The following is a 24,046-nucleotide window of genomic DNA, read 5'->3' as shown; positions in this document are numbered from 1 at the left end:
TACATTGTCCAAAGTCCTAAACTCCTTTTTCCTCCCCAAACTCCCCTTGTGATATTCATTACTAGCCTTTCCCTAGTCCAACCCTGGCTTGCTGGGTTCTCTCTCTCTGGCTGCAGAGTGCCAAGGTTATGCTGCAGGCAAGAGCAGCACGGGGTGATCACACTGCCCAGTCACTGTGTCACACTTGATCTCATTCTTTCTTTAAGTGATGTATCTCCAAAGAAACCCAATCCAAGAATTTCAACATACAAGACCCCAGAGGTAATTCTTTGAGTTTTTAATTTTTCTGCCCAGTTCCCCAGTTAGAAACTTCTTTAAGGAAATTGACATCTAAACACAGCAGGTTCTCCTAACAGAAAAGAAATAGAAATGCTGATGCAATGCTCTAATTAGTACCAAAATAGAACTTTACATGCCAAATCAATGCAAACCTAGAATATGCTGCGTAATAGAGATAAGCAATGATATTAGTAGAGGCCAGCTTTCTTCTTAGACTTGAGAATTCACATTTCTAAACCATGGAGAACGCATCCCTCTTTTGATGTGATAATTTACTGCATGATTTGTTCAATATTAATACATTTAGAAAAAATAAGAAATGGAATATTAGAAAAATACTGAAGGAACAAACAAGCCAATGCAGTGGTTATGAATGAGAAGAGCTGGGTTGAGTAGCATTACTTTGCTACAGTGATCAAGTCAATTGCATGCCTGAAAAGCTGCACTTCAGAGATTAAAGATGAAGACCGCTTTCAGAAAAATTAATGTGGAAGACTGAAGCTAAACAGGACTGATTTCAATACATGTACGAAATTACTTGATCTAGATCTGTATTCAGTGTTAATTTGCAAACTAATGTAATACTTTAAACTCCTTTGGATTCCATTTCAAATAAACCCCAAAGAAAGGTGCTGTTAAGATTGGATAATATTTCCAAGTTATGATGTGAAATTCCCAAGTGAACATCACCCAGCCCTGCAGTTATCTCCGTACCACCCACAAGAGTGGATACAGAAAGTAATGACATTGGGCAGGTTTCACCTTGCACTTAAAATTGTCAGCTTATCTGAAATACAATAGGTGAAAATACAAAACTCCCACGAATGTAAGCAGGCAACAGCGAGCTGTAAAACAGCTCTGTCAAAGGGCACAGAAATCCATACAGGACAATTGCTGCTAAAGCAAAGAAAGGCTGCAACATCTGTGACAAACTCAGTCTGGAATGTGATCCAAATCCATGCAAATCTAAGGGAAAAAAAGATGAACCCGCATGTTCTTTAATTACACATTGCCAGATGGCCTGTATATAGTGCACAGATTTGGGTCAGCCTTTGCTCTGACTGAAATTCATATGGTGAAAAGCAGAAAATCTACTACCTGCACAGCTCTGTATTTGCATGGTAGAGAAACATGGAAATGATCCTTGAAAAGTACAGCCAAGACATATTTGGAAATTTTCTTATTTAACTTTTTTTTTCCCCAAAAGTTACAACAATTTGGACTGTCCAGGGGTGATGACAGCCCGTCTTGCATTACAAAACCACAGCTCTGTAAGAGTGAAAGTCTAAGCTAATCATCCGCAACACCAGGGAGGGGAAACAAAGTTCAGGCCAACTTTATTCTGCCAACTGCTGGATAGTCCAGATTTCTGAACTGTTTAAAAATCAGGAATATAGTTTATGTAGGTTATCCCAGATGGCATAAATAATTGAAATATTTATTTTTAAATGAATAATTGCAAAACTACATCCATGGAAAGCATTTATAGCACACACAGCTCTCTGAATGTGCTCCCCAGCTCAACAGTCTATCACATGTACCAAGCACATGGCAATTAATCCACAGTTAGAGACAGTAATTGCAAGTTATGTAGCTTTTGGAAGTTACTACAGGGCTGCTATCTGGGCAGCTAATGCTCTCTTTTAGCAGAGAGGCCCTAAAGGTACAAGTAGTAAATTAGACATAATGTTTCCATGGCTAAAGTCCAGATTAATAGTTTCACTACCTAAAATGAACATTTTTCCTTTAAACGCCCTTCTCTGCTTCTCTGACATTATTGCTGGCCAGAACTTTTAAAGCAGTTACTAAAACTAAGGTCCTGAGTGTCAGCATTTTGTTCAAATACGAGATCTACAAGCAAAGCCAGACTGCCACACTTCACTCTGTTTCACTTCACTTCTGAACACAGTTTTCTTTCCTAAGAGTAAAAACACCCATAGTGAGATTTTTACTTTCTTTAATTTAAAGATTGTATTACAGAAAAAGTTTAATAAAGGAATCCTTATAAGGATTAACTCTTGACGTAATATATTGCCAAGATACAGTGTAGCTGCAAGGGCTCCAGGTGAACCTTCATATAAGTTGCTTTCTTACATACACAGTCGTTGAACAACAAAAATGGTATTCCCCATCTGTAAGAGAAGACAGTGGTATTGAAACAGTCCTTTTACCAGTGTGTTCTGGTTTTCCCAAATTAGAAACACGCCATATTAAACCTGTAAAATCCTACTATACAGAAAGGTGATAGGGATGAGTTTTCTAAAGATTGCAACTGATGAAAACACTAAAATGAAAACTAAGGAGTTTTGATTATGCAGAATGGTTTCTCTTTTACTCTCAGGTCAAATATACTAAGAAATGTACAAATATTTTTGATAATCTAGTTCCAGATGAACTCAAAACACTGAAGTAACATATACAGGCTAAGAGAATTCAATACTGTTCCAAGGCACTTACTGAATCTCCATGACTAGATGAAAACCAGAACAAATTAGGTCTGACAATTAAACAGTATATAATATAAAAATAACCTTTTGCTTACAATTTACAAAATGTATTACAATCTTTATCTCTGCTAACCTGCAATTCTGGCTGTGTGTGTCCAGCAATTTTTGTAAAAAACCCCAGAAACTATTTTCTAAAACTTCAGGGCAAATAATTTACAAATAAGGTACACAAAAATTTAGATCATGCAGAGATTTCTTACATCTTCTGTTAATATTTTATGATTGCAACTTTATCAAATTATATACTTACTTGCCCTGTACATATACAAAATAATGCATACATGGTACTCAAACGTTAGCAAAAAGTAGTCCATAAACACAATCTGTCAAAAGTATTACTATATTAACATATGTCTACAAGCAGCGTGTAACAGGGTTAAAAGACATTAAGGCAATAATACTTGAAGTTACAAAATAAATCGTATTAATACTTTCTCCTAAGTGTAGTAAGGCAGGTAGATGGCCCCAGCAAGAAGTTAAGTTGTAATACTGGAATCCACTGTTGTGAACCACGTGTCAGGTTTTGCATGGGATGTACTGCAAAGAGTGTACCATGGATAGTTAGATCTACACTGCTCTGTGTTAGTCGCCCCCCAGAAAAGTGGAATACTATTTTTCTAGTTCTCAGTGGCACTTGAGTTTTCCAGTATAACTTAATGGTAGTATGTCCATTGGTTCTTGGATCATGTCCATTCTGAGGGTGGCTCTCTTGGTCCTCTGGGCTTTGCACAGCGGTTACCAAAACCTACGGAAAGAAATGTATTTAATATTCTGTCCACTCGGACAACACAGGCTTACGAATGCTGGCAGCAGTCAGAAGGATCACTAAGACTTCCTCCAGCTCTTACAGAACAGGTTTATTCTCAGGGCTAGAAAAAAACCTTTGCAGTATGAGGAGTTCTAAAGGCACTATGGCCACAGAAAATACAAATATGAAAAATTTGTATATTATTATAGTTCTCTATTTACACCTCACTGGAAAGTATTTATCAGTAAATACAGTATTACAGCCCTTGTTATCTTTTTTTTTCTCCTTCTTTGCATACCAAAGCAGTTATCAGGTATTATTTTCAAAAGTATTCAGTGCTCTAGAGACATTATATCTCATTTGACATATTCTATATTTTACACACTCTGAAAAAAAAAAAAAGTGAAGAATTACTCCAGCACTGATTCTGGGAAAAATTCCTTCAGCAATGCTGAAGAGACAAGGCAGGTTTATTTGTCTGCATCTCAGTGAGTTGGAGGGAGACAGTAGCAGCACTAATCCAAATTAGTACCATTAACGAATCATCTGCTTAATTCATCTAGTGATTATGCTTTGAATGAATTGTAATTACCAATATCTGTTACTTCTGCAGGAAATTCTGAAATTTGACCTCTTGTATCAGTGGAACCAGAAAAAGAAATCTGAGGTAAAATGTCAGTTGGTGTTTTGTTGCTTCTTTCAGGACGATCTGGAAAACACACAGACCACAATCACCGAGTCATCACTGTGGCAATGCCACTTGTAATTGCAGTCCAGAAAACAACTGGCATCAAATATTATTTACAAAAATAAAGCTTTAAAAGCTGATTTCTCATTCCTTAAAAACAATACTTCAAACTTGTTTACAAAGCAAATGTTCCATGACAGTGACATATTCCTGCTTGCCAGATCTGGATTACTGTTTTGCCTTACAGTTTGTATGGATATTTGAAATCCCACATAGCATCTATTTATAGCAAGAGCCCACAGTGCCATTTAATGCATCAACATAAATGCATCTGTTCATGTTCTTTCTAAGCTAAAGGTGCTTAGACACGATAGGTAAGTATGTGCATTACTTGAATAACCACTCTAGCAGCAAACCTGTAATATTTCTTAAACTCATTTATTTTAAAATAAACTGCCAGGTATTTAACAGGCAGCCCCAAGTGGACACTACAAGCCCATTCAAGCAGATGCAGAAGAAACATGCAGAAAATCAGGTTACAGCTGAAGCGGCTGCTGCAAAGCTGAATGTCACTGATAGACCACACTTGCTATTGAAGCCTTTTCAGAAGAACAAAAATTAAAGACTTGGATAAATATGCAACATACATATAGATATAGTTTAAAAACAGAAGGCCTTTTCAGAAGGTTTCAGTGTTTTGACAATCTACTTAGATATCTTCAGAGCAAAATCAAATTATTGTTCAGTAGGAAAAATGTATTTTGGAAAAAAATTAATTAGAAAAGCTGTTCCACTACTTACCAGGTAGTATAGGTGAAGTTGTTTTCAAACCCTGTTAATGAGGGATATATAAAATAATTATATAAACCACTTGCAAAACACCAAAAGAAAATCAGAAATTTAGGATTATGAAAACACCTCCAAAAACATACATTTGTGGAAATACCTATTTACCTTTACATTTTTGGCTTGCTTCAGTGCAGACAAAAAACGCTACAGTACTTAGTAAGAGAATGTATTATTAGAACCTTAATTAGCATTTAATTAAACTTTGAAAACATGACACTAAAACTCATTTGTAAAATTATGTAGGTTAGTTCTCATACTACGTTTATAGCCCCTGAAAACTCACATCCATGTTTTCTGTTATATTTTTAAGTGAGGTATTGGGGGTGCATTTAAAAAAGGCACAAATGGAAAAAGGATTTACATGCTTTTGAAGTTTTGCCAGCTGTTCATGCTGGATGACTTTGAGCTAGATGACTGAAAAGCTAAATCTGATGGGCAAGAAATGGTTTGTTTAAAATAAATATGGTAAATATGGACGTTAGGGAAGACCTTTATCAGGCAGTGAAACGGGTTGCCCACAGATGATATGAAGTGTCTGTCTCTGGAGGTTTTTGACACCCAACTGGATAAAGGCCTGGTCAGCCTGGGCTGTGGCCCTGCTTCATGCAGCAGGTTAGACAAGAGACTCCACCTCTTCTGCAGTTTGAATTGGCCTAAGATTGATTAAGGGCAGACAGCAAGCTCTGTAAAAGCAGCATATTTACACTCTTAGGGCCATAATTTAAGGTATATTAAGGATTATTTTTTTTAAACGTATTGTTGAACTTGGAAAACCAGATAATTTCCTTGGAAAGAAAACACGCTCTTAACACGTGAGTTCAGCAGCTTGGGCGGAGGAAAAACTGGCCAGTTGTAGACAACCAATAGCTGCACCTTCTCACAAGTGTGTATTTTGCTTTCTGTTGTGTCTCCCCACCGAACTAGAAATGACAGATCAGTACAGACTTGTCTCCTACACTTACTATGGAGGCTGTTTGCTCAGGGAGATGCTGATCACGCAATATGCTCCACTCCGACTGTGCAATCACAACTGGTTTCAGCAAGGGTGTGCCTAGGAAAAATTAAATCAAACTCAACATACTTGAGCTCTCCCCACAATCAGGCATTAGTACACAGCATTAGAAATGTGCTCTAAAGCAACTTTTCTTAGATTAAATGCTTTTAAAAACATGAAAATCTCTGTACGTGAAAAGCATTCAAAATAAGGCAAAGGACCGCAATGTGATTCAAAATACACGAGACTGCAGTGCTTGCAGCATGGATGTTTCACTGTCTTCCTTTGAAGGTTCCTAACCAACAGGGCAATTGGCTTCTTTTTCAAGGATGTTTTAGCAATTTTGTTACATCAGCTGTGCAGTAACAGCGCATGTTTTTCAGATCTCCCAAGTCAACATGCAAGTCAGGACAGCCATACCTGTGTTTTACAGACATCAGGCAAAAACACAAACAAAATGGAAGTGGTTTTAGTTATGCCAGTCCCAGAAAGAATTTTTTTTTTTAAGGAAATAGCTTTGTTTCTTGTGTTGTCATAGAAAAGGAGCAAGCCCATAATATTCAGAAGATGACTTTGACTCTGAATTACCTATCCTTACGATGCTCAAGGGACATATTTATAAACCTTCACTGTTTTTATGCTGAAAGTATCTAGATTAACTACTTGGGCCAAAAATCTTTGAGTTTCACAAAGTGACACTGAACAAAGGCCTCAGTAAATAAAAATACCATGCATCAACCTAATTTTTCACTTAATTTCAATTCATCTGTTTTGTGTTCTGCCGTTACTAGCTTGATGAATGAAATATGGCAATAGGAGCACATCATTTGTGTCAGCTTTCTCATTCAGTCTCCCTTTTGATACAGGCAAAGAGTGAACTGCATTCAACTTGAACAAACTGGGCTTGTTCACTACATGCAGTGCACTATGATGCATCATCATCGTTCCTTTCCCCAAGAAAGGGGAATCAGATAAGCACTGTTCATGTGCATTCCCATTCCCTACCTGGGAGCAGTAGGAAACCAAAATAGCTGGGAAATTCCCTAACTGTACTGCATTTCCCCACTGTATCTCATTTCCATACCCTTCAGAATGAAAACCAGGTCCGTTAATATCAAAGTTTCCAATTACCTAAATATCATATAACAGCATGTTTAGTTAGTCAGAAGATAAAAAATAATTTCACTGTGTTTAAGAGCTTGTGAAAATTAAACCTCAAAATAAGCTATTACACATGCTAGATTTCAGACCATTTAATAATTTGCTCCAACAGACTAACCAAAAGCAGGGAGTATTTGTATTGCATTCAAATACAATGCTGAAATGCTTTTTACATTTTATCTCCAGTTATCACAAAACATCAAAAACTCACTCTGTTCACTTGCTAACACAAATGATTCTGGTGTTCTTTCTGGGAGCGGGGGAGAGGATTCTTCACTAGCATCAGCATCTAAATCAAATATGACATTAGGTAAGTTAAAAAACACACTTAGATTTTCCTCCTTAACTTCTAGAAGTTGATCTTTTGATACATGAGATAATCCTAAACTTGGTATAAAATTTAGAGCAAGAGAACAGTTTGCTCTAAATATTATAAACCATTTTGGTTTACGAAACTAATGTCCTGGAGCAACTTCATGCTAAGAACACTAACTTCACATTAAGAGGGTAGCATCAGTTTGTATGTTATGCAACAAAGAAAAGGAAAACACATTTTCAGACTAAATAATTTGGAGGAAAAAAGACCTCAACAACTCCGATGAACACTTTTTCTTCATTCTTTCAGGTCCCGGTTTTGCTTCCCAAGTCCCCCTCAGGGCCCACTGGCTTCCACACCACTGACATAAACTAGTTAAACAGTCCAGTGCAAGGTTTACCAGCCAGAAGGGTAAACAGGAGCCAGAGGAGACGGCTACTGTTGGTGCCAGTCCCACATCCTGTCCCCAGTCTGTTCCCTCTCACCTCTCAGGAGTGCACTAACACAAGCTGTTCTGGCAGCAAAAGCCACTCTGACTTGCTAGAAAATCTGAAGTAGTTTAAAACAATTTAAAATAGCTGCTGCCATAAGAAATCTCATCTGACAACTGTACTCTGCACAGGATTCAAAAATATGAAGACACATTTCAGCTAACGAAGCCATGGAGCTTGACCTGCCAGCATGCCCTGCTGCTGCAGGGACAGAATTCCATCAGGTTGTACAAGCTCCATCTCAAGTTTACTACACAGCCTAAGAAAACCTTCATTAATGGAAAGGGCCTCTATTAAACCAGAAGATAAAGCCCTCCCCCCATATACACTGACTGAAAGTGAGTTTTTAGGGTTTGATTAGGGTGTTATTGCTGCTGTTTTATTGTTCTGTTTGGTTTTTTTAACTTTTTACCCCAGGGTGCAACTACTTTTCACTTCATTTGAATTAAAAAGAGGATTTGACTATGTGGTAAGATCATGCACACCAGCAGTTATGGTTAAGCAATTAGGCTGCTGGTAAGTTCACAGGCAAGTTTCCCCCATGACTGCACCCATATTCCCAGCTTCAGACAGAAGATTCCTATGCAAGTATGAAATTGAGAAAATCACTGTAAAACAGGGCTTAGAATCACTGATGCAAAGCAATATAACCCTATATTTTTGAGTCCCAGGAGGATTACAAGACCTGGAACCAGAATATAAAATTGGAAGTGTTCACTATCATACAAAACCGGAACAGATACATCCTAAATAACAAGAGATAAATGATATAAAATTAATGTTAAAATTTTAATCCATTCCTGTGAATTCATTAACATACCAGCGGCATAAGGGCTGTACTGTTACTTCAGGACATTTCTGATACACAGTTACATGAAACAAACTCTAGAGTGACATTCCTCCCATTCTTTATAATTTATGGCATATCACTTATTTTATTTGCACGTTCTTATAGCATCTACATAACGAGATGCATGGAGAGGTAATGATTTCCAAACAGTGATAAACAATTATTGCCCTGGGAAAGACGAAAAAACTCCTGGCTAAAAGGAGTATTGCAAAAACACTACAGCCTGTAAATCAAAAAAAAAAAACAAATCAAAGAAAGACTGCTTAGTAAAGTTGAAAAAACTATGATATAAAGGGCTTTGTAAGCTCTGCAGAGCATTTTTAGCGTCACAAGGTTAAAAACATACATGCATGTGCAAGTATTGTTCTGTCTGTATACATAAAGTAACAAAATCTATAGACATAGACAGTTTTTAAGGTTGCAAAACAATTCCCATCGCTGAACACATGACTTTTGGTGAAAGCTTAGTTCACAAAGCCAGTTAAATATTTTTAATTCAGCTGGTTCTGCACCTCACATCATACACTAAGCCCCATTTCAGCTCAAAGCCATGAAGTCTGCACAGACTCCTGAGGAGAGGTAGTCACTGTAAATAGCTCCAAGTACAAGAGTCTGAGCTGAATCCAGAAGCTCATGTTCTCCTCTCAGCTGCACAGCCTTTGCACAAGCAGTTATCAAGGCTTAATCTGTTCTTCTCAGCTCTGTCCTCCATCTGACTTAGGTGTGCCAGCCTGACTGAAATCTGCATCTGCATGTTTTGGGACCCTTTTACCTTAGATAACCCATGCTGTAGCTTGCAAACTTCCCTTTTACAAAAAAATAAATAAAAAAAAAAGGGTAGTAAAAGATGAAAAGTCACTAAATTTTCAAAGCACTAAGAAGGCATAACTTTGATTTTTAGATGAACAGCAATATTAGCTTGTCTCCCCCAGCCACGTACAGAAAAAGAGGAAAGTACAGTTAAATATTTACAATGCTATTAAAATGCGGGATCCAAATCATGAGCAAGTTCAAAGACCAGTACGGTGAATGAGGTTACATCTACATTTTTAGGAACAGCACATCAACCAGTAAGCATGAATTTGTTTTGTATTTGGACAAGCCCACTGAAAATACTTTGACTAGTCAAACTTCCATTATTATAGACACTTTCATGAAACTAGGAGTGGAGAAAAAAACCCATGCCAACCAATAACATAAAAACCTACAAATAAGAACACATTATAAATAAAGCATCAAGTAAACACTCACAATAAAGCTTTTGAAGCAGCTAATCAAGGTCTGTAGTACTTTATAACAAAAATAGCTCACATGCAAACTGAAAGTCAGCAGGAAAAGTGTTATGCCCTCTCTGAAGCTGCCACACTGCACTGATTAAATTCACATTTAGAAAATTGCACTGAAAATAAATTTATTTTGTCCAACTCTACAGATGCAGGTAGGTTAAAGAGTAGCACTTCTGAACCTCAATGAAACCTACCTTTGCCATCTTCAGAAAACGTTACAGCTGTTAAGTCTTGCCTAGCAATAGACATTGGCAATACTTTCCTGGCAGAAATGTTTTCAGTACTAGTGGCAGCAGAGACTGTGGCACTTGCGGTTGACACGTTAGATGCGCTTTTGCTCACGGCTCCATCAAAGTTCGCCTCCGTGTCAGAATCATCTGAATGGAGAGGATTAGTAAAACAGAGGGGTGCTCGGACAGAAATAGGAGTATGATCAACATTATCACCAGGAGGATGTTCAACTGTGGTGTTTGATGCTAGAGAGAGAGTTTTAACACCGTGACACAAGGTGTCTGAAGATGCGTCTCCAGACGCCGACGTACACAGTGCACTTTCAGGCCCATGTAGTGACCACGTGGCATGTCCCTTTTCTGTCAGAGGCAAACGGTCTGGTCTTGGTGGAGTATCAGACACCTGCAGACCTTCTGGTGAAGGTATTAAGGCTGTGTTAGATGGTGGCACATTGTATTCCACACGCGAGTTTTGAGAAGCATCTACAAATGAATCCCCTGAAATCTGTTCCTGTGGTTTAAAGCTCTTATCAATTACAGAGGATGACACAGGCTTAATTTTAACTGCATGTCCCCTGTTCAACAGGGAGTTCCCATCAAAGCTTCGTGGTCCCTCCTGAAGAGGTACCTTCTTGATCTCAAAACTTAAGTTGCGCTCCAGCCTTTTCTCTGCGCGTTCACTGGGTTCGTTCTTCCCTGAATGTTCTGTTGACTTATTATAATTCTCGTTGAGGTCTGTTGAATGCTCTGATGAAACCATGTGCAAAACTGGCTTTGGATGGTATCTGTCATTGTCCTGCCACACCGTAGTGACTGTTGGATAAGCTGAGGGGGGAGAAGGTGTTAAGATTGGTGGTACTGGCAGAGGCTCTGGAGGCTGCAAGATTTCTTCTTTAGCATCTCCTTCAACAAGGCAACTGCAAAGCAAACAAAACACAATTGTCTGAGTTCTCTGTATTTTGACAAGATTTTAGGTATCCATCTCCCTCTGCAGTAGTAGTGCCTTCATACCAATATCAAACTCCCAACAGAGCTTCCACGGCATATAGACAATGGTTATAGAACATGACTAATGGGGTAGGCAAGAACTAAGTCAACACACCCAAAACATCTTTCAGAACATCACAAAGACATGCATTCAGGCCACAGCTAATCCTCACTGACAGTTCAAAGATTGCTCACATCCTTTCCCAGAAGCATTTTTTCAAAGATGCTGTAAGACAGGCCCTCTTGTGGCAGTATTTCACTACTTTTTTGCTTCTGAAGTGGCTCAGAGAAACTTGACATATGGAATTCAAATTTCAATAAACCCGAGAAAAATTTCTTTTAAAAAAAAATCCTTACAGCCTACTTGATACTGAATATCTTCCTTCATTTTTATTTTTCTGCATATGTCCAGGAGGATTTTATTTTTATATTAGTGTATTTAATAGTATGTGAATCGTTGTAAGGCTAATGATGCAGATCAAGGTCAGCTGACATGAGGTGCATACAAGTATAAAGACCATTGACAGCAGAATATTTGATCTCTATATATACAGTGCATATCAGTGAGACCTCAGCACTAACAATTGCACTTGATCTCAAGCTACCTAAAAGGAGAAGCTCTTCAAGAATACGGTCTTTCTACTTTCAGATTAGATGCAGAGTAATTGACTATAAACATTTAGCACAACTGACAAAAGTTTTGTCTACAAACAGGAAATTGGGCATTTTTATAATTTTCATTCAGAGCCTTTAAAAAAACAGAAGGACCTGGACAAACTCAAGAAGCGGGAACCCCACAAGGTTCAACAAGGCCAAGTGCAAGGTGCTGCACCTGGGCCAGAGCAAACCCCTGGTATCAACATAGACGGGGGATGAAGAGATTGAGAGCAGCCCTGAGGAGAAGGACCTGGGGGTGCTGGTGGATGAGAGGCTGGACATGAGCTGTAAATGTGCCCAGAGAGCCAACTGTATCCTGGGCTGCATTCCCAGCAGTGTGGGCAGCAGGTTGAGGGAGGTGATTCTGTCCCTCTGCTCTGCTCTCATGAGACCCCACCTGGAGCATCACATCCAGCTTTGGGCACTCCAGCATGAGTAGGACCACACAATGGCACAACAATTTCTGCCTGTCTACAAGAGAAAGGCATCAGACAGGCTCTCGTTACTTGTCTGCATGTCACATCACAAAGTCCAAGTGATATTATTTGCTCCTCTACCCAGTGCAAATTCTTGAGACCATCATGACCTATAGATAAGCAAAACAAAATAACCCCAGGGGACTGCCTCACACTCGAGTCTTGTACAGAACTAAAGGCATATTTGACTTGGGACAGGCTACATCTCTGTGACTTTACTAGCACCAAGCTACAGCAGTACGGGTTGAAGAACTAAAATCCTTACACAAGGGATTCCATACTAAAGAGAACTGTTTGGATTCTCAGTTTATGAAAATCCCAACCCCCAAAAGTACTGCAAGCTTCCCAGTTTCCAAATTATCTTCTAAAAGTTATCTTATCTTTGTATCTGAAAAACCCCAAATCCTTTTGCAGTTCTCCCGAGTGGCTTCTTTCATTTTCTGCTTGGTTTGTGCCACAAAGAGTTGGGTCTCAAACTCCTTCTCTTTCTCTCCTCCCTGTGCTTGTATGTCATTATTTTTCTTTACATTAAAACAGGAGGAATATAAAGCACATCAAAGCAATTTCATAAAAGTAATTTGGGAACTTTTGCCTCTAGATGATGTTGAAAAATGAATAAGCTTGAGACTAAGTTGTTTGCCTGAATTAGTAAAGATAAGACAGGGAATGGGGGATGTAAGCTGTGCTCCACTTTAATACACACTGAGGACAGGAGAATTCCCTCCTCTTGGATTTTTCTCCTTCTGAATGGGGGAGGGGGACACAGAGAGAATGAGAGAGAGTGAGTGCACTTGCACAAATGTTTACGTGCCCCCTTTACCAGCAGTGATGCTCATCAGTAATCTCTGCTAAATCCTCCTACTGAAAATAATGGTTTTCCCTTATTGACCTCATTTTCCTGACCCAGAGTTATAGATGCAATCAGCAAAACTAATTTCTTATCTGGTACAGATGTACCATTAAGCATTACAATTAGCTAAAGGAGCAAATTAGCATTAAAGTAGATATGACAAGGTTACAGGCCCACAATAGCAGTCAAAATTCATAAAGTTCTACAACCAATTACTGTTCAATGAAATCACTCTACTCTCTATGATTCACTAGTAAACAGAGCCCCACATGCATACAAACAGTTCCCTTAGATGTATCCACAGAGCTGATGACACGGGAAATGCTGCATAAATCAGCAACCAAAAAGTTGGTTAAAAAGCTTCCCTGTACACAGCTCAACAGAACTACCACAATGTTCCCCATTACATTTGAAGTTAGATGTCATTCCTTCACTCTTAAATGAGAGCTTACAGCAATCAAATGAGAAATTATTTGCCAAAATCATTCTTTGTCTTATTAACACTGAAGGATATCTGTCCTCAGAAATCAAGATGTCCAAATAGCATTCTAATGTAGTTTTTCTCTTTAAATAAAGAAACAGATGCCAATAGGTAAAATTTTTTTCCATTTTACTGACGTTTTAATATTATTATTTCACATATTCTGCATTGCAAATAATGCTTTTGTTTGTTTCCACACGGCAGGAATATTAGCATATGTACATATTCAGAAGGTCTCTGGCAGTAGCTTTTTCTAAAACTCTTGCCAAACAATCTTGGGCATTTTGGGCTGTTGCATAATGCTTCCTTTGGGCATGTCCTTCAACAGCTGTGCTCCACAGACACTTCTCCCCCCAGAGGCAGAAAATTATCTGAAGATGAACTACTAATACTGTTACAAACAACAGGAGACAGTAAAACCAGCTTGATTTAAAATACCGGGAAACTAACAGAAAGCTCATGAAAGAGGATATTGAGACAGAAAGGAACCAGTGAACCAAAGAAAGCCAGACCAGTCGAGAAAGAGAGTTAATCTCTCCTGTATTAGACCTTTAAATAAACCCTGCATTGCTTTTATATGTTGCAAAAGCAAGCATTTCACCCGAATATTTGTAAAAACCCACTGTGTGCTAAAGAGAGAGAAAGCTTTGTCATGACACAGCCTTGAAGTGACTCTTCACTGCTACTGATTATCTTGGAATGTGACTACCTTGGCACTTCCTCACACAGAATTTCCCAAGGTGATCAAGGCAGCTTTCTTGTACACTTTTATTGCCACACAGCCTGAGCAGCTGATGCAGTGCTCTGGCGACACAGGCTTCTGAGGCGTCAGATAAACCATGGTTTGGTGATAATGACTTTTAAAAATTATTCGTTATAATAACAATTAAACACAATTTGTCAAAAGTACTACAATTTGTTAAAAAAAAAAAAAAAAGACTGCCACAGCTTTCTGCAATGTATTATAAATTTTTAGAATGTTTTAAAATTACATTAGGAAAAGAGCTATATTATTAAAACTGGGCACCATGGGTTCAGATTTAAATGAAACTTGGCCAGTGTTCAAAAGAAAAAAAGCTTTAAGTAATCCATGGTTATTCTGTGCAGCATACTGTGGGGTGTTTCAAATAAAAGAGAGTGATGCCAAGGTCATGGAATGCAGCTGCTATGATCAACCAAAAATAGATACCAAGCTCTACATCCTCCCTCATAATTAAAATAGGAAAATTAAACTAAACATAAGCAGGTTGAAGCTAGACAACCACATTATTCTACCGTAGCATTAAATCACTGCCATCCATACAAAAGAAAAGCTGCAGTTCAGTGAGTGAAGCTGTTGCAAACTGTGCTACAGATAATTTATATGTTAAAAAATATATATAAAAGTATAACAAATGAATAATCTTAGCTTTGCAGAAGATGCAGAGATGGTTTGCAGGGCTTGACATGAAACAGAATTGACGGAAAACACACTGGAAATGTGTTTACTGTCATTGGACTTAAGTCCAAACATAATCTGATGAGAAGTTAAACTGCTACATATTTCACCTTTTCTCCTTCAGACAGTAGCACGTAGCTCTTCATTACACTGCATACAAAAAAGCTATTACCTCACCTTTGCTTTCTGTGAGTTTATGTCTGAGTTTCTGCCCTTATTTCGAACTGCATTTGAACTCGAAAATAAACTTTGTAAATAAAAAATTTTTTGTAACCAAGCCTGATTAAAATAAACCACCTCTTCTTCCCAGTACTTTAGAATTAACTACTAAATACACAAATATTACAAGGACTAACACTTAAAGATATTAAGATACTCTTCCTGCCTTCACCTGAAAATAGTTAAACATGTCTAACAATCAACACTTTGCATCCCCTCAAGTCCTCCTAAGAAATTTAACAATTCAAGGTGACTTTCACAAGAAGTGATCATCAACTGCAAAGCCAAGTAATTTCTAGAATAAGGTGCTGGTGTGTGCACTCATGAGTTGTTCTTTTTTACCTCTGTAATAATCAAAGGATAATATTAATTTTTTTATGTTGACATCAAATGGAGAGAGACATTAGGCTAAATGACTACGCTCATGTATTGTATGGTAAATATTAATTACATTAAAGCATCACAAGGTGATAACAGATTGGAAGGCAATACAATTCCAAAACCTCTGCAAAACAAGTACAGCTAGAGGCTTCATAGTGAGCTAAGTAAACAAAAGACCAATTTAATATGGATTTACTATCAGTAGCCTGAAGATACTTGCAACTTCCAAGAAGAGACAGAGGTAAAAGCAGCCTAGAAGTTAAATTTTGTAGCACTCCTTCTCCAATACACTCCCAGGCCAACACAAGTACTAAAAGGATTAATTATCCCTCTCTGAGTAAGCTTCCTATCTTACATGGTAAAAGTCTTTAGTGACATCTCATCCTTGCTTAGCACAGACACTTTAAGAGGAAGAGATCCACAAGTTTAAAGAAGATATAGAGAAAACGTCATGATAATGTCACAGCAACGGCACAAACCGGAGAAGAAACAGGAGAGAAAGCCACAGAAAAGCCACAGAAAAATTCTACCCCCTACTGGATGGCCAGTGAAAAGGAGAGGAGATGTCACCCTGTCATCCAGCAAACAGTCTGAAAAGGGCTGTCAGAAAACAACTGAGAGGCATCATAAGCCTTACTGCCTAAGCAAACATGGCTTGGTCTGGTAGCACTAGGGCAGACAAGCACCCTGAGGTCAAGAGATATAAACCAACTTTCCTCCTGCTCAGACAGGATCATCTCAGGCAGATTCACCTGGAACCAAGCTGGCCCACAGTACTCTCCACTGTTAGTCACTACAGCCCTTTTTGCTTTAGAAAACAAAGAAACTGCTAAATCTTCCCTTTAAAAAATAATGCAAGTTGCTTTACTAATTACACTCTCTAGAGACAACTACAACACAGAATATAAAAAATTTAAAAGCCTTATTTCTTCTCAAAAGTAGTAGTTTCAGCAACTTGCTTGTAACCTCTTCAGAGACAGTGCGTGTACAAATCAAGCACGCATTTGGCTGGCAAGCTAGAAATGTTTCCTTCTCTATACAGGGATTAAATTAGAATCTTTCATGGATTCTGCTCTCGCATCCTCCCCACAATATACAAAACCTGGATCTATGTCCTGACTGAATCAGGCTGGGGATTTGTGAAGTTACCTCCCTCATCAAGAAAAAAACATGCTATTAGTGGGTATTCTGAGCAGATGTGACTAATAGCAAATGAAGTCTTTCCTCAGAAGCATCTTCCATGAGGGGTGTAATTAATTGTTTTTCAAAAATAATCTCCATTTTACAAAGACAACAGCTTTGCTAAAAGCTTCCATTTATTCACCTCTAAGGAACCAATCTGCCTGCCAGTGCTGGCAGATGGGAAAGTATGAATTTATGAAATCAGGTCCAGAAAGGACCAGGATTTTAAGGAGAGATTAAAAGACTTTAACTTGATGCAGCAAGTAAAGAGCAATGCAATAGAGACAAGACAGATGTGTGCTAAAACATGAATTATGCATATATTATTATTACATGAATATATAAAATTATAAAGAGCAATCTGCACCTAAGATAACCTCAAGGAGCATTAATAAGAAAATTACCTATTGAACAGAAATCATAATTCTAATTTCAGTAACTAAATTTCAAGAAGAGCTTGGAACTCATCACGAACATAGGTTAACTGACTCCTTTGTCACCATCTTAATCCACGTAATTGAATACAATCACATTACCACCAATCTAAATAAGGTAAAAAAATACATTACCTACATAACACCAACTGTGTCGGTTGTAAAAAGCCCCAACTCATTTCAATGTTTCTTTATTTATTTTAAAGTAATAAAACTTTCCTTATGACTAATTACTATATAAGAATATTACCTGGCTGGTGGTTTCTTACGTCATTCTACAACTTTAGGAGAACCAAGTGCTTACCTATGTCTATTTAACTACAGGCCATGTAGCACAGGCAACATCACCTGCCAAGGTCCTATAAACCTTCCACAAACTAGCTAGGGGACCTGGACACTTAGTTCAGGATAGTTACTTATTTAGCTCTTTTAACACTCAGGTTGGGTACCCATGTTAGGTTGATGAATATGTTAATTCTTATTTACTTTGACTTTTTTAAAGTTAAGTCTATGCATTTTATGAGCAAGAAAGGGTTTTCCTTTTCCTCTGTTGTATGAAAAGATTGGTGAGACCAATTTTTCTTCTCAATAAGAACAGCATTTTGTTGGCACACTCTAGTCAAAAAGCAGTACTTATCTACTCATAGATAGTCATGGCAAGATTGGGATATTCAAACACAGACTTTTCAGAGATATTAACCTTATTTTTAGAGTTAATTACAAAACTTCTATTTGCATTATGTACATTTCTACTTATAAATAGAAAAAAAATGTATTTTTTTGAGTCTTTTTAGTATCAGTAGCTTTACTCTACTTTATATTACTGAAACATGCCAATCTTTCAATCTTTCAGCTTAAAACAGTCTATTAACATAGTTAAGTACCTGCGGGTCCGTGGAGGCTTTGGTGGAGGAGAATCCTGTTTCTCAGCATCTGAAGAACTGACAGCATTCTCTGTATTGTTTTCATCCTGATTAAAAGAAAAAGGGTTGTTTTTACTCATGGCTGTACAGCTGATACAATATTCGAACTGTGAGGTTCAAAGATCCATAATAATTCTTGACAAGAGTATATAACAACACAACCTATTTTTGTCTACCATCACTTTCAAAACGCTAAATGCAAAATATTATTCTATATCTTGTGTATCCAACTTCAGATTTTTCCGACGAAAGATTCTGTTCTGCTTGTAATTGAATAATTCACTACAGAAAATCCTCAAAAGCTGATCTTTCAGGTTAGTAGTGAGCAAGCTCTGTTACGCCCTCCCAGCTATTCATATTGAAAGCATTTATTTTCCAGTCTAATTATTTTCACTTTTACAATCACTCCATTGGAGATAAGGCTAATGGACATTGTAGTAAGAAAATGAGAATTTCAGCTACTGTAAAGTGACAAGTGGGTAAGATCTAATGCATTGATCTAAAACACTTCGAAATCACCTCCCATTTGTGTACAATGAAGTTTAATTTACTCAGCAAAGCATGAAGATTTTAATTTTCCTTTAAGAGGACCATAAATATAAGATATATTTTATAGACGTATTAATATATATATATCCATACACACTTCCATGTATAGACATATAAAATATTGATGTGGGTTAACCCTGGTAGGCAGCCAAGCCCCACAAAGCCACTCACACACCCCTGGGGACACACGTGCCACAGCCCAAGACCCAACAAACCCAAAGACCTTGGTGTTAATTTAATGTTTATTTTACCTAAAGGTTTTTCTTGCAGGAATTCTCTTGCAAAAAGTAATTTTAAAAAAGAACAACAAACATCCCAAATCAGTGTAATACATTTCAAAGCACAATACCAGGTTCATGCAATAGGGTCTGCCATCTGCCACGCTACCTGCTCTGACTGGTGACAGAGACTGACCTTCTTCAATCTTACAAAACAAAAGATAATTCCCTGTTAATTTCTGCTTCAAATGTGATAGCAGCATTTGAATTCGGTGAACAATTTCTGCTTTGGAAGACAAACCATAACTCAACAGCTAACTAACCTCATTTAAATTTAGATTAATTATTTTTACACTTTTTTTTTTCTATTGCTAGTCTTAAATGTTATCATACCACTGTTGGGTACCATGAAGAGTCTATTATCAAATTCTATTCCTCAGTGTACTAAGTGGAGCTTAACCTGCAAAGAAAAAAATTAAATCTTTTGATCTTTCTTATTGTTTTTCACCAACCTCCCCCATTAACTTGCTGTCAAATACAATCTTGCACAAGTACTCCAGCAGAAATACCCTATTGTTCCTCAGTAAATGGATTGTGTTAGCCCTTTCAGAGAAATTGCACAGGGAGTTCATTGTCCTGCTGACCACGAGCTGTAACTATCGAGGTTTTTTTGGAGTAAGATTCAAATAGCAGATAAAAGCCACTCACTCACATTGAAATGAACACAACTGAAGCTCCCACTACAGTCAATCAAGGTTGGTTGGTTTTCATAGAATCGTAGAATGGTTTGTGTTGGGAGGGACCTTTAAAGGCCATATAATCCACCCCCTCCCCTGCAATGAGTAGGGACATCTTCAAAGAGATCAAGTTGCTCAGAGCCCTCTACAACCCGACCCTGAATGTTGCCAGGGATGGGGCATCTCCCTGGGCAACCTGTATTTCATCAACCTCATCATAAAACATTTCTTCCTTCCATTTAGCCTTGCTTCAGCTCCACAGCACATCAAGGTTTCACAAGGCAGAAAGATACTAGAAAGAGTGAGACTTCACAAGAGTTCCTCCCCTTGACCATCAGCTTCTCCGTCCTACTGCCAATCAGAGAAGTGTCCCAATTCAGTTCCACCAGCACAGATTTCTTATTCATGTACTCAGTTTTCTAAAGGGTATTGGCAAGGGAAAGGGTGTGCCTGTTGGCTGTGGTGCAGACTAACTCGTCCAGAAAACAAACCAGCAGCTGCATCCCTGTCCTCCTGTGTTTGTAAAGTGAAGTGTTTGTGAACTGAATGTTTCCTGAGATATGCTTTTCTCACAGGCGGAAGAAAAAGCTTATTCAGGAAGCTAACATATGTCAAAGCTTTTTAAAACTCCATGTATACAGTAAGAAGCTGTTTCTAGTTGAGACAGACAGAAGTAGCTGAAGAGGCACTGCCATTTTCGCTTCTGGTAATAAAAGGTATGAATACACCTTACAGACGTGTATAAACCAAATATCCAAGGTACATACATGAACACAGAGTTTACAGAAACAATTCCTTGGAAAAAACAATTTAAATGCCCAAACAAACAAAAAACCAACAGAAACTCCCCCACACAAAATGCTACTTTCAAATTTAACCCCAACCTTGTACACTGGGAAGGTTTCAGGCAGATAGCTGTTCAAAAGCTTTCACCTGTGCATTAGGTTAAGCTCCATATCCATTCACTGTTTTAGTTACATTAAGTGAGTAACAAAATTGTTATGGGAATTATGTCACCAGAAGAAGAGATATTTCACTATTCTTATCTTAAATAGCTTTGTTTACTTTTTGTTTACTTTTAGATAAGTAGGTGAAAGATTTTTACTTCAAAGGTTGAAGATGATAAAAGTTTAAAGCAGTAACCAAATGCACTAACACATGCAGCGAAGAAGCGAATAGTCACATATCAGTGCTGCTGTTACTACTGGCTCTCTTCTTGGTTTTGTCCAAAGAAATGCTGCTGGCTGAACTCTTAGAGCAAGGCTCTTACTTGTTCCCTGTTCTATGTTCTATTTCCAAGAAATAGGAATAACCTGTTATTTTGGGCACCCTTGAGTGATGCCAGCTCACAGATTTCCCTGTTGTATATCAATAGAAGTGAACAGGCGATCAGGCAGAAAAACTAGCACAGAGCAGAAAAGAGGAAGATCAACCCTAAAAGTGAATATAGGGTATCTCACTGGAATGACCACATCTGTTGAGGAGAGCAGATGGCAGTATTAAGAAAAAGCCTTCCAAAGCCTTCCTAATCACAGCTTATCGACATCAGTCAACACTCTCCTGCTTCTCTAGACAGATGTTGCACTCTCAGGCAGAATATAGTTTTCAGAAGTATCAGCTTAGACAAAGCAGGACAACATACGTAGTTCACATATAATTTTTTAAAAAATGTGCAATCCAGTGAAATATGTGTTCAGTGCAGCACTCTGCTTTCTTACAGAAAATACCTATCTTACCCTGGTAGACTTCTCATTACAACAGAGGCATTAACAATAGATGGGTAAACAAAAGAAAAGGATCTTTCTCTGACCCTTGTGTGCATATACATCAAATGCTAAACAGTGTAAGACTTCTAATGTGCTTGCTGAGGGAGCACATTATCAATGTTCAGAATTTATAGCTAATTCTGTTAAATCACACATATATAGAAATGTGTGCATATCTGGCTATGAAAGACTACATTAACAAATACGAAGACCATAGTCTACTACAATGCAAGAGCAACTCATGTTCCTGTAGTAATGCAGAGAAACAAGGAATTCTCATGGCAGATGCAGTGTCTGAATTCAATTTGCTAAAGTGACCTAAACTGTGTTATCATCTCCCAAGGGTGGGTCTTTCCCCCTGTGGTTGAATCACCAAAGACAGCTGTCACTAACCTCAAGCAAATAGAGGATCACAGTCTTAGACTGAGATTTCACACACATTGCCTACAATTCAAAACCTTTTGCCCAGGAATTGCAACATATAATTTTCTTTTGGAACTCACAGTGGAAATATTTAATGTCATTCAGAAGCTTTCTGTACTGATAAAATACTGGCAAATTTACTGCAAAGACTCCTCCAGAAGTAATCCCTTAAAAGGAATTGAGGCATTCCTTTTGCTCTTATAATAAAGCAGTATGGGAATCACTCAGCATCAGCAGATAAAATGAGAAATATTTCAGACTGAAACGATACACTCAAGTGACTCAGATTAAATAAAACATTCCAAGCACAGGCAATAAGATAAATGTCACTGAAGACATATATGATTTTTTAGAATGCTACAATGGCAAAAAGTATCTTTGCAAGCTGCAAAACAGCAAAGAGAATATGAACAGCAAGGTCTTTTCATTTACAGTTTCTAAACTACTAATGTTTGAAATGTCAACATTCTTATTATAGCAGCTGATTCCTCCATGACTTCTAAAAGTGCAATTAACCACAGCAACAGAACTCTGTCACTTTTACAGCAAGAAATGCAAGAGACACTGGAGAGTACCAGCAACGCCAATTTGATTGTTTGTTTTTTAATCAATTTTCCTTTTCCTACATCCAGTCAGAACATCCAACTTGATGGAATTCCATCTGATTCAGACTTTCCAAGACAGCTATGGCTCACTGCAGTTCAAGAAGCAGCTTCTCAAATAACTCACAAAATATTTTACTGACACATATCTGACTGTTATCTTATCAGATGATCGAGACTAATCAGCTCACATATGTTTCAAAGCTTCCAAACACAACACCAAGTGTTATATTTTCACAGCAGTACTAACAAAACCAATGATGGCAAAAAGCACAGTTATTGACTTCAAATGCATGACAGTATTATCGAAAATTTCAGTGTGAAGGGGGCTGAGTTCAAGACTCTGTTCCAATTCAACTGTTTCGAAATGTAGGAGTACTACTAAGGGGAGGGGGAGTGGATAGTTTGAATTACCAAATTTAGCATCTGAATTATTTTCTTATCGGAGAAAAATTACTCATGAATACCAATTCTTCACCCTGAAATTTGGCTGTTGAAAGTAGTGGTATCTGAGCAGAGCTTTTCTCATTTTATTTCATTACCATACTTGTATTATTTTAAGTACATTTGTAGTTCTATACATCACGATATGTATAATTATATGGTAAGAGTATGCAATTACTACAGTATATCATATACACATTTTCTACGTGGTTTTGAATCTTTCTGTCAAATCCTAACAGAAATTCTAACCCTGTAAGTCTCTTTTCAAACACTGCAAGTCTTGTTGTTGACTTTTTACGTTATTGTTTCCAGCAGGGCAAAGCTGGCAAGTTCACAGGAACACACATTCAGGATTGTGTCTGAGCTACTTCCCTATGAATACTGCACTTGCTGCCAATCAGATTAACTTTTTACTGTGATGTTACTGGCAAGCCCTGCTTGCAAAGGCCTCGGTAACTCAATTCATTCCAAACACTGTTTGAAATGAGAACAGCAATCGGACAACAAAACCATGAAACCAAACCCTCCAGAGCACTCCAGCTCTTCAGAGTATTATCCAAATAGAATAAATGAAACACTTCCTCCTCAGCCCTGCAGTATCTCCTATTTAACTAACAGTAATATCTCCGAAGTAAGCACATTGTTTTATTTGGAATTGTTTCCACTGGACATAATCAAGATTCCACAGTTACTGTAGCATCCTTAGGCAGAGTAAGATCTGTGAAGGAACCTTAGAATATTATATTGTATTTCATAAAGCTACTTGAAAATTCCTGCATCAGAATTAGCTTTTAAACTAAGATACATCCCAGAATGCTTGTTTGGTGTTCAAGAGAAAATAAACTAGAAAATTTCCAAGGAAAATCAGACATTATATACA

General features: G+C 37.8%; 1 protein-coding gene across 3 annotated transcripts in view; it reads right to left on the bottom strand.

Moving 5' to 3' along the window:
- Positions 1-907: 907 nt before the first annotated feature.
- The window catches only part of PTPN12 (protein tyrosine phosphatase, non-receptor type 12), a 70,012-nt gene continuing 46,873 nt past the window's right edge, over positions 908-24,046 (bottom strand). The window contains exons 12-18 of one of the 3 annotated variants that reach the window (XM_027896502.1): positions 18,389-18,474; positions 10,364-11,316; positions 7,438-7,515; positions 6,034-6,122; positions 5,024-5,054; positions 4,127-4,243; positions 1,589-3,531 (exon numbers count right to left, since the gene is read on the bottom strand). In XM_027896502.1, coding sequence (XP_027752303.1) covers positions 3,470-3,531; positions 4,127-4,243; positions 5,024-5,054; positions 6,034-6,122; positions 7,438-7,515; positions 10,364-11,316; positions 18,389-18,474 — 1,416 coding nt within the window. In that variant the 3' untranslated portion in view covers positions 1,589-3,469. Of the gene's footprint in view, positions 3,532-4,126; positions 4,244-5,023; positions 5,055-6,033; positions 6,123-7,437; positions 7,516-10,363; positions 11,317-18,388; positions 18,475-24,046 lie in introns of all 3 variants that reach the window. The other 2 variants (XM_027896504.1, XM_027896503.1) reach the window with 2 other exon arrangements.

Source organism: Empidonax traillii, unplaced genomic scaffold (assembly GCF_003031625.1).
Source record: "Empidonax traillii isolate 1590-97213 ecotype Southwest subspecies unplaced genomic scaffold, ASM303162v1 scaffold501:size454599, whole genome shotgun sequence".
NCBI classification, from domain to species: Eukaryota; Metazoa; Chordata; class Aves; order Passeriformes; family Tyrannidae; genus Empidonax; species Empidonax traillii.
The sequence above is the reverse complement of the archived record's forward strand: the minus strand, read 5'-3'. Positions and strand labels throughout refer to the sequence as shown.